The following is a 16,034-nucleotide window of genomic DNA, read 5'->3' on the forward strand; positions in this document are numbered from 1 at the left end:
CTTCAAGCAAAGAATGAACCACAGTCCATCCATTGAAAAGCTGTTTGAAGAAAGTCAGAGGTCTCTCAAATCGCAGTCCGTTTCATAGTAGTGAACCCAGCCACAAGACTTTTACTTTCTCATCTGCCGCAGAGTTTCACCCCCTTTTAAAGCATTTGCAGGAATGACTGCACTTGCACATATGCAGACACAAGGTTATTTTCAAAGACGCTTGGGTTGATATTAATTATATTTTATACCACATGCTGTGAATTTGATATCCAGAGAAGCCAGTTTCTGCTAACTGTGCATGCTGTGCTGAGTGACAGACTAATCATACAAGTTGTGAGAGGGTTACAGCTTTAACATCATTTTCAATTTGGTGCTGATGGATTACAGAAAGCACAACAGGATTCATATATCTGACAAATCTGCTTTCACAGTGCTGTATTAAAACTATAACACATAAATCAATGTTAGAAACAGAGGCACTCAAGTTAGATTTATTCTGCATCTTGTAATCCTCTCAATTACAATTTCCCTATGATGATATTTTTAATAGATAGGTTTGATGGGATAGGATAGGATTGATCCAGAGATAAAAACTGTCTCCTCACAGCAAGGAGACCTGGTTCCAGTTTTAATAGACTGGCAACCTGTGCCGGGTTTAAGGATTTACTTTGCTTTTCTTGCAGGTTATTGACACATTCTATTCTATTCTATATTTTTAAGTAGCAATTACTTGCGATTTCCATAAATATAGCCTAGGAATTTCACTTTCACTGAAAAAATTACTTTTCACTAAAAGAATCCGCCACCAATGTTCAGCGTGTTATCGCGATGAACTGCGAGATATGAAGCAGACGTGCTGTGGAAGCCATTTTGGATCTAAATCACCTTTCAACTCAGTGAACGTTCATCTCCATGTTGAGCCAAGATGGCGTGATGTTTCCTCAGTGCTGCTGACAGCAACGAGGTGATCCCATTCAGTCGGGCAGAATCATGGCGTCCGCTAGTACGGGGAGCAGAGTATCTTGCGGGAGAGAGTTGAATTGTGTGCCAGAGATCGCAGATACGTTGGTCGCAGTCGCCAAAGTTGGGTGAGGAGTTTATCTGACATTGCCCGCTATTTTCAACTTGGATAAGACGAGCTGACTTTAGTAGCGCGAGGAATCGATAACACAATGTCAGAGCTTGACGGTTGCTAAGCTAGCCGGTGAATTATCAGCACGTGCCCAATCACAACGATGCTCTCGCGGAGAGAGTTTGTTCCTCTCCTGCAAACCTGCACTTATGACCCTCTGGAGGAAAATAACGAAAGAAATAACTTAATGTTTTGCTTCGGGTAAATTGAACTAAAAGCTATTATTGTTGTTAAGGAAAGTGTTTTTCCCCTCTCTGCTGTCCAGGTTCGACTTTGTGTGCATGCCCTTGTTCCACCCAAGGTTCAGGAGGGAGTTTGAGTCGGACCCCGCTAAAACCAGATCCGGAGCGCAGACCCGCTCAGACCTGCTGCTCTGTGGGAGAGGTGAGCGCCTCACGAGCTCTTCCCGTTTTGTGTCAGTCATATGTTCAAGTCCATGTGCTCTCCAGAAAATACACACCTCCACCCCAGAAACAGATCCCCCTCTCTCAGGGATGATTGAATTGCTCATTGTAAAGCCTGAAAGGTTTACAAGAGACACGATTGTTCCTGGTTTTCAGACCATGTGACCCACATTAGAGCCAGGTGCGCTTTCTAGATGGCTCGGTAGTCACTGCTTCCCGCTAAATACACTGTCACCATGTATAATACTCTCAGATGATGTGATTGAATGTGGCAGACTTATTTGTTTGCAGTCTTCACTTTCAGCGTAGGAAAGTGATTTACATTCCGAAAATGAAATGGTTATTAGTACAGCATTATAGTAAAGAGGAAACTTTAAAAGGTAATGGTAACGTCAACAATAAAGATAATGTCAGTAAAAGTAGGCTTATGGAGTGAGATTGCATACATAAGAATGTGCAACATGTCTTTGACTGTATATGCTGCAAAATGTGGTGCCTTGCCTAATGTTTTATTCAAATATTTGTATTGTATGTTATGGCTCTGACTATTGCCGCCACTTCACCCATCAAATTTAAGCCTGTTAACAAACTCAACTTCATGTCATTTCAAACACTGAATAACAAAATGATATTAATAGTTGTATGTGTTGAAGGTGGAAATCATATTTGTTTTTATCATTGAATTAATTTACACATCACTTTGGCATTAACAAACAGTGATAATGTACTGAGGTGTTGATTTTCTTTATTTTGAATGATCATTTATGCTTCTTTTTTTTTAATAGATTGGAATACCCTCATTGTTGGGAAGCTTTCTCCATGGATCGACGCAGATTCAGAAATTGTGATCGAGCGCAGAAACGCAGAAGCTGTAAGTTTTTCTCTTTGGACACTCATTCATGTGCCTTTGCTTAGAGACAAAGTTGTCCCTTGTCTTATCATTTTGCGTCATGTCCTTCGAGCTCACGTAATAGAATTTTTCATATTTCTTTCAAGGCTCTTGTACAGGAGCTAAACTTTTCAGCGTACTTGGGCCTGCCTGGCTTCATGATCCCCCTGAGGGGCCCCAATAATGCCAATCTCGCTCGACTGTTGCTCAACCACATTCAAACAGGACACCACACCTCAAATGTAAGCAACTGATTTGGAATACTTGTGCTATAGATTGCTTGTATTTAGCACAGACGTTTGACATTTGAAAATTGACCCGCTGTTCAGTTCTGGATCCGAGTCCCAATGATGGCGCCGGAGGACATGCGTGAAGATCTCGTTGAGAATGAATTGGCCACTTGCATTGATGATGTCAACGTTGAGGAGAAGACCTGGAGCTGGTTAGTTTCAAGCCAGTTCACTGAGCACCAGACTGCTGCCTGCATTTCCTTTCACGTTGTGACTCATCGTGTATACTTACTGCCTTTGGTTTTTCTCTTTGTGGTTTCTAAGGTGGCATTCATTCCGAACCCTTTGTGATTACAACAAGAGGGTCTGTCTTGGTGAGCGTGCACAATGTGGACAGTCACATGGAGTGGAATCTGCTCACAACTCTCCCATCTGTTACTAAAATAGTTTTTTTTTTTTTGTTTATCTGAAGCTATTGAGGTTGGAGCAGACATGCCATCAGATGCCGTCATTGACAAATGGCTTGGGGAACCCATCAAAGCAGCCATACTTCCCACAAGCATCTTCCTAACCAATAGGAAGGGCTTTCCTGTTTTGTCCAAAGCCCATCAGAAAATAATCTTCCGTCTTTTCAAGGTATGGAGTACTTATTGGATGGCTCAGTATGTAAGAATCGCTTGCCACATGCAGTTGTTTAAAACAAACAATGCCTCTCAGTTGGAGGCCCAGTTCATCCTCACAGGCACCAATCGGCACACGGATAAAGACTTCCAGTCCTACCTGCAGTACTTGGAATACCTCAACCAAAACCGACCGGCTCCAAACTCCTACGAGCTCTTTGCCAAAGGTTATGAAGACTATCTGCAGTCTCCCCTCCAGGTGAAGTGGCACTCTGTTTGTTTTGCTCTCAAAAAACCTCATCTGTTACTAGACTCATGGAGCTCATTTGTTTCCTTTGTTTAGCCTCTCATGGACAACTTGGAGTCTCAGACATATGAAGTGTTTGAGAAGGATCCTATCAAATATTCCCAGTACCAACAGGTAAGAGAAGTGCAACTATTAAAATGTTTCCGGAGCATTAAATCTCGTGGTGAATTGAGCAGGTTGGGCTTTTCCAGGGCTTATAAATAGTGTTTGTATTGTTTGGTAAGAATCCAAAAATCCCTCTCATGAAATTAGAAGATTAAATTTGACAATTGACTCTTCTGTAATTAGAAGAAAGTTTGAGTTTGATGTCCCTTGGTGAGGGATGTTTTTTTGTAAATGGTCTGGGAATTTCATACATAAATGATGGTGACATATTTTTTGTTTGTACAGGCGGTGTATAAATGTCTACTTGACAGAGTTCCAGAAGAGCAAAAAGACACCAATGTTCAGTAAGTCTGTCACCAAATCAATGGAAGAAGAATCCCAAACTAAAGCTTGAATTCATGTATTGATCACTGTTCTCTGGCTGTTGAACTGATGATTGTATGCTTCAGTGTTTTTAGTTCTTTATAGAATTCTAATGTTTGCAATCCCGTTGCGTGAACACGAAGTGGAAGAGTTGTCTGACATGCTGTTGCGTCTGTGCAGGGTGCTGATGGTGCTGGGAGCAGGACGAGGTCCTCTGGTCAATGCGTCCCTGCATGCCGCCCGGCAGGCCGACAGGAAACTGAAGGTGTACGCTGTGGAGAAGAATCCCAACGCTGTAGTTACGTGAGTATTTACATACGTCAAAGTGAATGTCTGAAATGCAAGTATGGTGAAGGGGCCAACTAGTTTCCCTAGATTTGGATTTTTTTATTAAAAAAAATTTTGAATAACCAAGAAGGCTGTTGGAAATCTTCACCCGTTTCATATTTCCGAACCCCTCCACCCCCAAAAGCCGTTCCCATAGTGACGAGAGCACAGTTGTAATCCCCTTTGCGTGTTACTAATTTGCATAGTGGAGAGAGGTGAGCCCCGAAACGTAACTTGCTTCTGCTTTTAATGTGTTCAGATTAGAGAATTGGCGCTTTGAGGAGTGGGGTGATCAGGTGACGGTCATATCAAGTGACATGCGCGAGTGGAAATCGCCGGAGAAAGCAGACATCATCGTCAGCGAGCTGCTCGGATCCTTTGGTGACAATGAGCTTTCTCCAGAGTGCTTAGACGGCGCGCAGCACTTTCTGAAAGGTACTCATCTTTTCTGAAACACGCCGACATGCCCATGCAGGGTAATTGAAAGCAAAAGTAAATGTTTCCATGGTCCTACACTACAAACAAGAACAAAACCATTTGTTATGCTTTAAATGCCTCCATTCACTTTCTTTTTTTCTGCATCTCGTTTGACCCTCAGACGATGGCGTGAGCATCCCCTCGTCCTACACGTCCTTCCTGGCTCCTCTGTCCTCGTCCAAGCTTTACAATGAAGTAAGAGGCTGCCGAGAGCATGACAAGCACCCGCAGTGCCATTTTGAGACGCCCTATGTGGTGCGCCTTCATAACTTCCACCAGTTGGCGGAGCCCAAACCGTGCTTCACCTTCACACATCCCACAACAGGTAGAGTCTACTCTATCGCCAAAACCCACTCCCATCAATGGACACAAACTGTGTGCACTTGAATGTGATGCATTTCCTCCTCTTTTCTCTCAGATATGAACAATAACCGGTATCAGTGCCTCAGATTCCCAGTGGATTGTAATTCTGTGCTCCATGGCTTTGCTGGCTACTTTGAGACCACGCTGTACAAAGACGTCACACTCAGTAAGTCAGCGGAATATCGAGTGGCACTTTGTGCAAAATTTCTGGTCTGCTTATGTTTAAATATTTAATCTTCTTTTTTTTCCCTGCAGGTATAAAGCCAGGCACACATTCACCTGGGATGTTTTCCTGGTTCCCCATCCTCTTCCCCCTCAAGGTAAGTTATGAAGCCAATGCTCTGCACTCCACTGCAAATAAAACTTTAAAATCAGCAGTGGTTAAGTTTTCTCTCTCTCTCTCTCTTTCTCTTTCTCTTTCTTGCAATAGCAACCCATCTCATTGTCCCGAAACGACAATATCGCATTGCGATTCTGGCGATGCAACAACGGGAAGAAGGTTTGGTACGAGTGGGCCGTGACTGAGCCCTCCTGCTCCGCCATTCACAACCCTGCCGGCCGCTCCTACACAATCGGCCTGTGAAACCCGCCAACAGACGTACATTGATGTTCCTGTAAGATGGTGGCAGTCACATTGGGGGTGGTCTCACTCTTTTTTTTTTATTATTATATATGCAGTTGAAACAGCGGACTAGTGTTGTGAGCCCTCAGTCAGTGCAACCTGCCTGTCGATTTGAGTTGGCCATTAAAAAATAAGTTTTGTCTGTTTCAGAAGTTCTGAACAATCTGTATTGTTGCAGTGAGTTTGGCTCGTTCACATTAAGTCGGATACCTTACATTTGGTTTCTTTAATTTGTTTTCTATGGTTTGATTTCCCCCTCTTCTCTGTAGCAGGTGTACACTCACTCCAACTGACCCTATGCCTTATCAAACACATTCCATACTGATAGTTGCATAGTGATGAAATACACTTCCCCTCAACACGAGCAGGTCGCAGGGCTGTAGTCACTGTTCATAACTATATTTTGTTTTCTGTATGTCTGAACCATGTCAATAAAGATGACACTGTAATGTTTCTCCATGTGCCTGTGCCTTGTTTTGCATTTTGTTAGTGAAGCACAATGTAAACCAACTCTGTAATGAGGTTATTCGTCCAGTAGATGTCGCTCTCCAAGTATATCTCGAGCCACAACTGAACCTGAAGGTGTCCTATTGATGTTTAACATTCATTTTGTTGTATGTAAAAATGTTTTATGTCTGTAGAAGTACGGTTCAGCTAATGCATTAAGATTCTTTAAGACCTGACAATGAAATTTGAAACAATGCTGTTTAAATCCGCCCTAATCTCTGATACAACACAAAGTAAAAGTGATCGTGCTCAATCAGATCCAACCCCTAAGTTTGAGCTCCATTCTTCATTCACTGTCTCACTTGGAACAATCCTTTGACTTAGAATCAACAAGTCTGTGTGAACACACCCCGTGTGACCTTATCATGCTGCATGCACACGTCGGTCTATCTTGAGTATGTGCACATGAAGTTTAAAAATAAAACTTTAGGTCTGCTATTCATATTGCAGTAATACCGTGCTGCATGTGGAGCCCACTTGACGTTTTTCGTCACAAAAGATTTTGAGTTATGAGGAATTAAAAAAAGAATAGTTGGACCTCTGGAAAGTAAGAAGAAAATATCACATATAAGCTAATTAATAGCTGCACTTCAGCTTGACTCGAGCTATCATTATTATCATATCATTATTTTTCAATGAGTGGGGCCCTCTCGGCAGGGGGCGGGGCTTGAGGCGCGTTGACAGGTTTGCCGCGCGCTGATTGGTTGATAGTAACCAGCTCCTGCATGTCAGCTGGAGGTCTTTCTCTCCATCACGGCCCAGTCTGCAGCAGGACCTGCTCCAAACATGAAGTCCATCACATAACAGCGATACTTCCCTGACATCCTCACTGCCTGCGGCTGCTGGAAAAGGTGGGTCAACACTTTGTGAGAGACTTTTCCTTCAAGGAGACGAAGCAGAGTGAAGTAAAAGCAACAGAAACTGCAGTAATTCAGATCCTTTCTGTAGCTGGACACGTTCAAGTGACTGAAGTGAACAGAGATTAGTTTTTTCTTCAGTATTTCACAGTTATTGTTTGTACTTTTAAGCCATCCAAATACAGCTGGGCCGGCTCCTTTTTATTGTAGCAGGCTGAATAATTTAGGTGGCGATGTGGGGTCTAATTTTAGCAGCACCTTAATGTAGTCGGCTGAAGATGGAAACTGCTCCGCTTCTCTGCCATCCAGACTCCTGCTTGACATTGTGCATTAATCTAAAATATTACTGAGCATGTAAATATTTAACATTCACATAAATGTGACCGTTTCTTTTTTTTTTTTGCAGTTCTCTGTTAAGATTTCTAAGACGTTTAATCAGTATATAACTTAATTCTGTGACAATGTGTCGTGGACTTAATCTCACAATGTCATAGTCAATATAGATTATTCCTTGAGCTGGGAATGTATAGCCAGAAAATATCTACAGATATGAGAGTAGATTTTTACAGTCTGACTGTGTTCCATTTTCACAAATAAACAGGGTCCATATCATATGTATTTAGAATGACAAAATGAACACAATCCAACTAGCAGTTTTTATTAACAAATTTAATTAGGAAATAAGTTTGTACACGTTTGTCCTCTTAAAGGTCTAATATTTTGTGAAGCAAAATTGTCTATTTAAAAAGAGACCTTCTGTGTGGATAGATGAGCTTGCTGAGCCATGTCTTTACAAGTTTGTCTAACTTCGGCTTAGAGTTTTAAATGCAGACCTGGGCAGTGTTAAATGCGAAAAGACAAAATGCATCAAAGCAATTAATAGAAATCATAGGTGAATGTGTTTGCTTAGTTTTTAGGAAACCGGTTGCTGAGTTCATCACTTTAATTCCTTTAACGCTATATATAATTCGTTTTTTGCTCCTATATATTCGATGGGCAGCTGTTGTCTCGTCATCACCTGAACAATCGCAGCAGGAGGAGGGCACAAACTGGACAAGGCTTCGGGATGACTGTGGGTCAGAGGAACCGGAGCAGCAGCAGCTCGACGAGCGGCCAGTCGCAGCACGGCGAGGGCGGAGAGAGCAAGGGAGGCGCCGGAGTCGCTCTGAAAAAACAAATTGGCCTAGTCAGTGCCTGTGGCATTATAGTGGGTAAGTCCGCTAAGTGGTGCGCTTTCCATTCATGAGCTCTATTGAATAAAACTCAAGCGTATTATTCCCAGTCAGTGAAGCTCTCACCAGTTTCTACTTAGTCGACAGTATTTCATGCAGACTGGAAGCATTTATAGATTACATGGTTATTTTCTACTCCACAAGAAGTTTCTCCTTTTTAATGCACTGAAATTAACAGTAATTGCTCATTTTAAATAATGCATGAACCAAAGCTATATGTGGCTGAAAATAGATTTTCTTTCTAAATTCATTGCAGGTGTTTAAAGGTTTTTAGGACAAAAACACGTCTAGTTGAATCCACACCCTCTTGTGTGTCCTGTACAGACAGATGCCAGTTTCTCTGAATTTACTGCCGGTTGCTTCAGCAGCTTTACTGTATCACCGATTAGAAATCTTCTCATTTCATCATTTATATTTCAGTCTGCGGCCTCTCTGCGTTTGTTGGTGGCACATGGCACGGTTTTGCGTTTCTATTTCCAGGGATTGCAGTTGGCTGTCGTAAACCCATTTTCAACCCCTGCTCACTTTCCATGCATGCAGAAGGGGGGAAAAAAAACCAATCCCACTAATGCCTGTCACCAGTGTTAAATCTGCAATTTCCATCCCCATCAGAAGAGAGCCCTTGCTACGATGTCTGTGTCTCATGTGGGCTAAATATTGTAACAGAAAACGGACTTACAGGAATCTGAAAGAAAGAGGAAAACGTTATGGACCGTACAAGTTTTCTACTGCGGGTTTAATTTATTGTGGTGCCAAAATACTTACAAATTAAAAACAAGGAGCCCTTTAATTCACTTTTAAGTCGTCATTCTCTTTAGAGAGCTGTTCACTACAAACATAGCAATTTCTCCTTTTTTTCACGTTTAGCAGGAGATGTTCTGTTTGGACATTAAACATTAATACAAGAGGGATTCTGGCTCCAATTCTATAAAACTGATTCCCTCTAGAACTGAAATTCAGACGTCTTACTGTTGTCACTGAAGTGTCTATCGTGCCATGAGCCTTGTAGACTTTAATCCGCCTCTTTTGAATTTACAGGCAACATCATCGGATCTGGGATATTTGTGAGTCCTAAAGGCGTGTTGGAGAATGCCAGCTCGGTGGGCGTGGCCATCCTGGTGTGGATCAGCACTGGACTTATCACGGCCATTGGTGCCCTCTGTTATGCAGAGTTGGGTGTGACCATCCCCAAGTCAGGCGGAGACTACTCCTACGTGAAGGACATCTTTGGTGGACTGGCCGGGTGAGCACAACGGCGTCTGTCTCAATATCTGGCTGAGGGTTAAAATGTTTTGGTGAGATCGAAATGTTTTTGGGATCCCAGACGTAACTGGCACACAAAAATGAGGTTTGTGTCTTTGCAGACAATTGAGGGATAAAAACAATAGTTAGCACTAACTGTGAATTTAGAATAGGTGTAGATCCTAAAATTACACACCATATTGCACAAATTGCTCTTAATAAATGTTTTCATACTCAAAAGTTGCGATCCCGTCAGTGTAATTTCTCATAATATGTCGATAGACGACAATAAATTCAACATGTTTCATAGTGGTTACGGGATAATTACAATGAAAGAGTGGACAAGTTTGAATTACCATCCATCCGTCTTCTGTACTGCAGATCGGACGGGTCGCCGGTTCATCACGGGGAAAACGCACAGATGCTCTCATTCAAGAGTAAATAATGGGACTTTTAAACTAAACACCCAAACCATGTGTGCCACATCATTATTGCGATCGCTTCATATAGCTTCTGTACTTTCTGCATCAGAAAATATTGACCCAGTTCTGCTCATTTCACCAATAACAACGTTCCAGTGAATGACTATAATGCTCCCACGGGATGTTTAATTGTTTTCCCATTATATTCCATCAGGGCCTGGGCTATTGTTATACACCGCATTGTGCATATGCACAGAATATTCATTCAGCCCATTGCATGCTTCGTTAACCCCTTGGCCTCGATGCTCCACAGGTTTCTGCGTTTGTGGACCGTGGTGTTGGTCATCTACCCTACCAATCAGGCCGTGGTCGCACTCACCTTCTCCAACTACATCCTGCAGCCCCTCTTTGACTCCTGCCAGCCGCCAGAGATGGTGTTGCAACTGCTGGCTGCCGTCTGCCTGCGTGAGTTACATAATGATGATCTGAGATTAAATGACAATTGGAGTAGGACAACGCTTTAGCAGACCGAGATTATAAAAGACTGGTGGAATGTACTCTTTGTGTCATTCTACTGCTCTGGCCTGTTTTGGTGTCTTGCGTCTGTTGAGGGGCTTTTTTTCATGTCTGGAATTGCACAAATGAAATGATCTGAGTAAACTGTGTCTTAGGTTTAAGAACTATTTTGGTTCAAAGGTAAATCGGATATATACAAGGGTGGGCAAAGAATGCGTGATGAAGTCTGTTGAATAAAACTGCATTTAGTCAGATATTGTGTTCGCCGTGTTTGCACAGTTTGTCAAAGTCACATGAGATCCACCCAAACTGAGAATACAGTCACATTGTATTGGTGTTGTCTTATAACTCTCAAATGGGCAAAGATTCCCTGTTGTTTAGTTTTTTTTATTACATTTGGTACCTTCAAATTGTTATGCCACTGTATCAAAGTATAATGTCAAAACCGCTGTAGGCAACAAAAACGACTTGCTATTCAGTTTGGAAATATCCTAACATTATTGATGCGGTGCAGATTTGCATTTAAACACAATGTTTCCTCAAAAAAACGGATTAACAGAAACAAGGTCTAGTTTAATTTTCCAGATACAACTGAAGAAGTCATCACAATGGGGTCTTTTGACGTTTGTGAGTTCACGGGAAAATGTTCTGTGAGAACATTTAGATACTGGGAGTTTGGAGAAATTGTTAGTTTCATGGCCACATCGGCAGTGCTCGGACAATGGTCGGTTTGTTGGAGTGTGCAGTATAATGCACAATGGAAAAGAGTTGTTGTTGGGTTTTTTTAACTCGTATTTTTCCATCACACAAGAAAAATAAATACCAGCTCCTTGCATGACTTTCATTTTATCTTAACTTTTGCCTTTAAGTTCTAAGGTTGTTTTTTTTTTTTTTTTTTTTTTTCCCTTTCCTGTCGTCAGTGCTGTTGACGTGGGTGAACTGCTACAGCGTGCGCTGGGCGACATGTGTCCAAGATGTCTTCACTGCTGGAAAGCTTTTGGCTCTGGGCCTCATCATAATCATGGGTGTTGTCCAAATATGCAAAGGTACAATTGTCTTTTCTCTCTGCCACTCAGCTCTCCTTGGTGTCTCCCTGAGGAGTGTCATCGGTGGTGTTTTCATCTGTAGCATTTTTAACAGACGTTCCATTACGATGGAGTTTTGAAACGTTCACCCAAAGAGTGATGCGCACTATTTTATTATCCTGAATCCAATAAGGACTTTAAAATTCAAAATCTTTGTGAAATACTGGTTTCTTCTCTCGCTATTCTTCCCAATCTAATGATAATTGTGTTTATTCTGACCATCTGGTTAAAGAATACTGTGTTCTTGCTTCATTCTACAGAAGAGCAAATTACATTCTTGGAAGTATGAACACTTCATAATATATTGTAGTCCGTCCTCCCCCCCCCCCCCCCCCCCCCCCCCCCGTTACTCTTGTAAGTGTTGTTATCTTTGTGTGAAAGAGGAATTAAATCCCTCGTAGCTCATAATCCACACACACACAGTTTTTTGACAGAAGTTTGTTTCTGTTATACAAACTTCAATGCAAAGTTATATATTACTCATAAATTACCTTCTATATTCCAGTGTTAGTGTGAAAAAATTAACCTTAATACATGTTTTTGTGGGATTTAAAGGAAGGGAACTGTCATTTTCCTTAAATTGAAAATTCTAATTGAACCAAACATTTGAATTATGTTTTTATTTCAACTCTGCGTAAAGCAAAGTGATCTGAAGTCTTTTAACCAGAGACGTGCATAAAACAAAGTTTGAATCAGCCATGGAATCCCAGCCTACCATTACTGACTGCTCAGTCTCATGCTGAATAATCGAACACATTTCCCTCATCATCCCAGTAATATATATGTGTTTCTACTCCAGGTCACTATTACTGGTTGGAGCCAGCACATGCCTTCGAGACTTTCCGTGACTATGACGTGGGTTTGATAGCTCTCTCCTTCCTGCAAGGCTCTTTTGCATACGGAGGCTGGAATTTCCTCAACTATGTCACAGAGGAGTTGGTGGACCCATTCAGGCATGTGCTTCATTCCTTAGATATTTTGTAGTACAGGTTGTATTTTACTTTGAATGTACATTTCGTATGTGTGCAGTAAAAACATTTGCATCAGTCTCTTCAGGCAACTGACCTGAGTTTTTAAAACTTTAAAAATGAATTGTTTTTTTTTTTTTCCCCCTGTAGGAATCTACCTCTCGCCATCTTCATCTCGATCCCGGTGGTGACCTTTGTTTACGTGTTTGCCAATGTGGCCTACGTCACGGCCATGAGCCCCCAGGAGCTGCTGGAGTCCAACGCTGTGGCAGTGGTGAGAAAATAAAACCAGAATCAATCAAAGGTCTTGATGATTCGCTGTTATCTGTGTTTAAGCTGCTCGTCGTCTTCTCTCTCGGCTCCTAATGATTCCCTCAGACATTTGGGACCAAACTTCTTGGAGTGATGTCATGGATCATGCCCATCTCGGTGGCACTCTCCACCTTCGGGGCAGTCAATGGCTCCCTCTTCACGTCGTCGCGGTTAGTTTGTGTCCTCAATTTCTGCGTTACGTATTGGATGCTTTGTGGCTGCTGTGCTTTATTCTCCTGGTGTCTGAACCCATATCTGTGGGAGCACAAAAATGGGAAAAATGGACTCTAACCACAAGCTGGATTTAATTTTATGTTAAGTCTGAATAGTAAAATATGGTTTGGTTGGTGGTTTTTGTGTTTGTTTAACCCTTTATTTTCTGCACCCATAGTGTACTTTTCTAAGTTGCCTCCTCTCTGGCGAGTGCAGCTACTGTCAAGAATTAACCGTCTGTAGTTCTGCTTCTCAGGCTGTTTTTCGCTGGTGCGAGGGAAGGCCAACTACCACGTTTGTTTGCCATGATTCATGTCGAGCGTTGCACTCCCATCCCGGCCTTGATATTTACTGTAAGTCCTGACCGAGTTACATTTCAGTCTCGTGTCTTCTCGGCTCCTCACCCTGTGCAAACAGCGCTTAATCGTTCCCTTTGCTTACTCGTTTAGTTGATATCAACGATGCTGATGTTGTGCACCACTGACATTTACACCCTCATAAACTACGTGGGTTTTATCAACTACCTCTTCTATGGCGTCACGATTGCCGGACAGATTGTGCTGCGTGTAAAAAAGCCTGACATGCCACGACCAATCAAGGTAGAGAAACCTTTTATTTATTTATTTTTTTCCTTCCATGTATTGTTTTCTGTACTGCTCAGACTTACTGAACTGATCCCAGTCCTCAGTCCATCATAGAGTTGATGCAGAGAAACTGGCACATTCTCACACAGGGGAAATTTTAAAGTCACAAATTGGCCTCAAATGCATGTTTGAGGACAGTGAGAGGAAGTGATGAAAACAAGGGGAGAGGTTTCCTGACTCGGGAATAGGCCCCAAACTCAAACCAGGGACATATTTTTTTTAATGGAGGCGAGAGTGCTAACCACTACACCCATGTGACCCTGAAGTAGTTTTATGTCCAGAAAGTTGGCTTTTAAATTTGACGCTTAACTTTATGCAATGAAGTGAAATCATCAAACAAATCTGAACTAGTTTGGCGGTAACAAATTTGTTCCATTCTTTAAACTATGACTTTCTTCTCCTATTGTCCAGGTGAGCCTGGTGTGGCCTGTGATCTATCTGCTGTTCTGGGCCTTCCTCCTGGTGTTTTCTATTTACTCTGAGCCTCTCGTCTGTGGTATTGGCCTGGCCATCATGATGACTGGTGTCCCTGTGTATTATCTTGGCGTCTACTGGGAAAACAAGCCAATGTCTTTTCACATTGCTCTGGGTAAGGTTAGAATTCTTCCCAAGACATTGAGGGATTACGGCATATATTTTATATTATAATTGAATAGAATAATTTGTACCTTTTTTTTTCAAATTTTTTTTCAGGTAAAGTGACGCATTTGTGCCAAAATCTATGTTTGGTGGTCTACCCTTCGATGGAAGGGAGTCCATAGCCACAGCAGCCTGATGTGCAAGAATCTTCAGGAGACACTGAAAAAAAACACATGAATCTCCCAATTGCACATGTGAAGAAACAATTTCCCACAAGCGAAGCTCAGAGAAGGCTTCTGAAAAGATGAGCTTACATAGTGACTGAATGAAAAATGATTTTCTTAAATGTTCTGTTGTACTGGGCTCTGGCAGGCCTTAATGCTGAACACATTTATGCTGCAATGACATTAATCTGTCTATGAGCTCACCTACATTTTTAAATGTTTTTTGTAGAATACCTTGAATTGTTGGTGACTCTGGTAAGCCTTTGAAAATGTACATGAATTTGATTCCATTTGTTCACACCATCGCCTGGCTGTAAGAATCAATGAGATTTTGTCTTTTGCACTAGGAATGTCCATATATCTGGGAAACTCAAGTAATAAAAGTTTCACTTTAATTACATCAATATGGATTTTTGTTTATTCATCAAAATGCTATGCATATGATAATCTGATATGATGATATATATATATATTGCACACTTGTGCACATCTGCTCAAAACATAGTCGTTCTAAAGCTGGAGGGCAAAAAAAAATGGTCTTTAGTTTTTGTATGAAAATATTCCCCCTCTTCATCAATGTTTCATCCACCTGTTGCGTCTGACCTGGAGGGGGCGGAGTCTGCTCACAAAGGGAGATCACATTGCGGAAGTCTGTCAGGTATGAAAAGCTGCAGTGGGTCAAGAAGATCTGTCAAGCACCATGAACCTGGAAACTAGTTGCGATCTTCACAATAATCACGTGCGTTTAGTTAAAGCGGCACATTGTGATCAAATCAGACGCGAGTGGGAGGACTGATCTTAACACCAATAAAAAGCTTACATTACATCAGAACCAGAGGAGAAATGGAAGTATAGTGTCAAAGTTCTACTGTCTGAAGCAACTTGGATACTTTTGACATTTAATTGCATTGTTGCGCATATGCTTTTTAATTTATCTGCATAAAATACCCATGTTGACTCGATGAGTGTTCGAGTTGTCAAAATCTATAGCAATCACACGGTGAACACAAAAATAAACGTGCTTCAGGACCATTTTGAGTCCCTAGTGTTCCTTTCGGAATGTCGGAGAAACCACAGAGAGAACCTGCAAACTCCAGACATGAAGCCTGGTATTCAGACATGGTTCTGCTTGAAATAAAGTGAATGTGAACTATGAAACGCTGGTATTTTCTTTCCTAACCAACCACTTCTTCAATTCTGACTAAAATGAACTGAAAAGCCGTGAACCTTAATGCCATGACAAAATAAACTTGATATGGTGGGGGTTTTGTGTTTGTTTTTTTACATGATGGTCTGCTTCTCACTCTTCAAGCGAGACCTGGATATTGAATGCCCATGTGGTCAAGAAGAAAGTGTAAATGAATTTATTAATTAAATTCAAATGTCAGTATATGATGTTATAG

The 16,034-nt window shown here is 41.7% G+C and overlaps 2 protein-coding genes across 2 annotated transcripts; both read left to right on the forward strand.

Moving 5' to 3' along the window:
* The first annotated feature begins 967 nt into the window (after positions 1–967).
* Positions 968–6,778, forward strand: prmt5 (protein arginine methyltransferase 5). The gene is made up of 16 exons (XM_080476858.1): positions 968–1,079; positions 1,389–1,507; positions 2,313–2,398; positions 2,524–2,658; positions 2,746–2,858; positions 2,971–3,020; positions 3,119–3,282; positions 3,364–3,525; positions 3,610–3,687; positions 3,964–4,022; positions 4,222–4,344; positions 4,628–4,803; positions 4,967–5,170; positions 5,264–5,374; positions 5,464–5,528; positions 5,639–6,778. Exons 1-16 carry the CDS (start codon positions 982–984, stop codon positions 5,789–5,791), a joined length of 1,896 nt encoding a protein of 631 aa, XP_080332984.1. The 5' UTR covers positions 968–981; the 3' UTR covers positions 5,792–6,778.
* A 314-nt stretch (positions 6,779–7,092) lies between these two features.
* On the forward strand, positions 7,093–15,033 carry slc7a8b (solute carrier family 7 member 8b). Its single transcript, XM_080476425.1, has 12 exons — positions 7,093–7,188; positions 8,195–8,405; positions 9,465–9,669; positions 10,404–10,555; positions 11,527–11,652; positions 12,491–12,644; positions 12,810–12,933; positions 13,038–13,141; positions 13,441–13,537; positions 13,634–13,783; positions 14,240–14,417; positions 14,522–15,033. Exons 2-12 carry the CDS (start codon positions 8,261–8,263, stop codon positions 14,587–14,589), a joined length of 1,503 nt encoding a protein of 500 aa, XP_080332551.1. The 5' UTR covers positions 7,093–7,188; positions 8,195–8,260; the 3' UTR covers positions 14,590–15,033.
* Positions 15,034–16,034: the final 1,001 nt, after the last annotated feature.

This window comes from Lipophrys pholis (genome assembly GCF_963383615.2).
Source record: "Lipophrys pholis genome assembly, chromosome: 1".
NCBI classification, from domain to species: Eukaryota; Metazoa; Chordata; class Actinopteri; order Blenniiformes; family Blenniidae; genus Lipophrys; species Lipophrys pholis.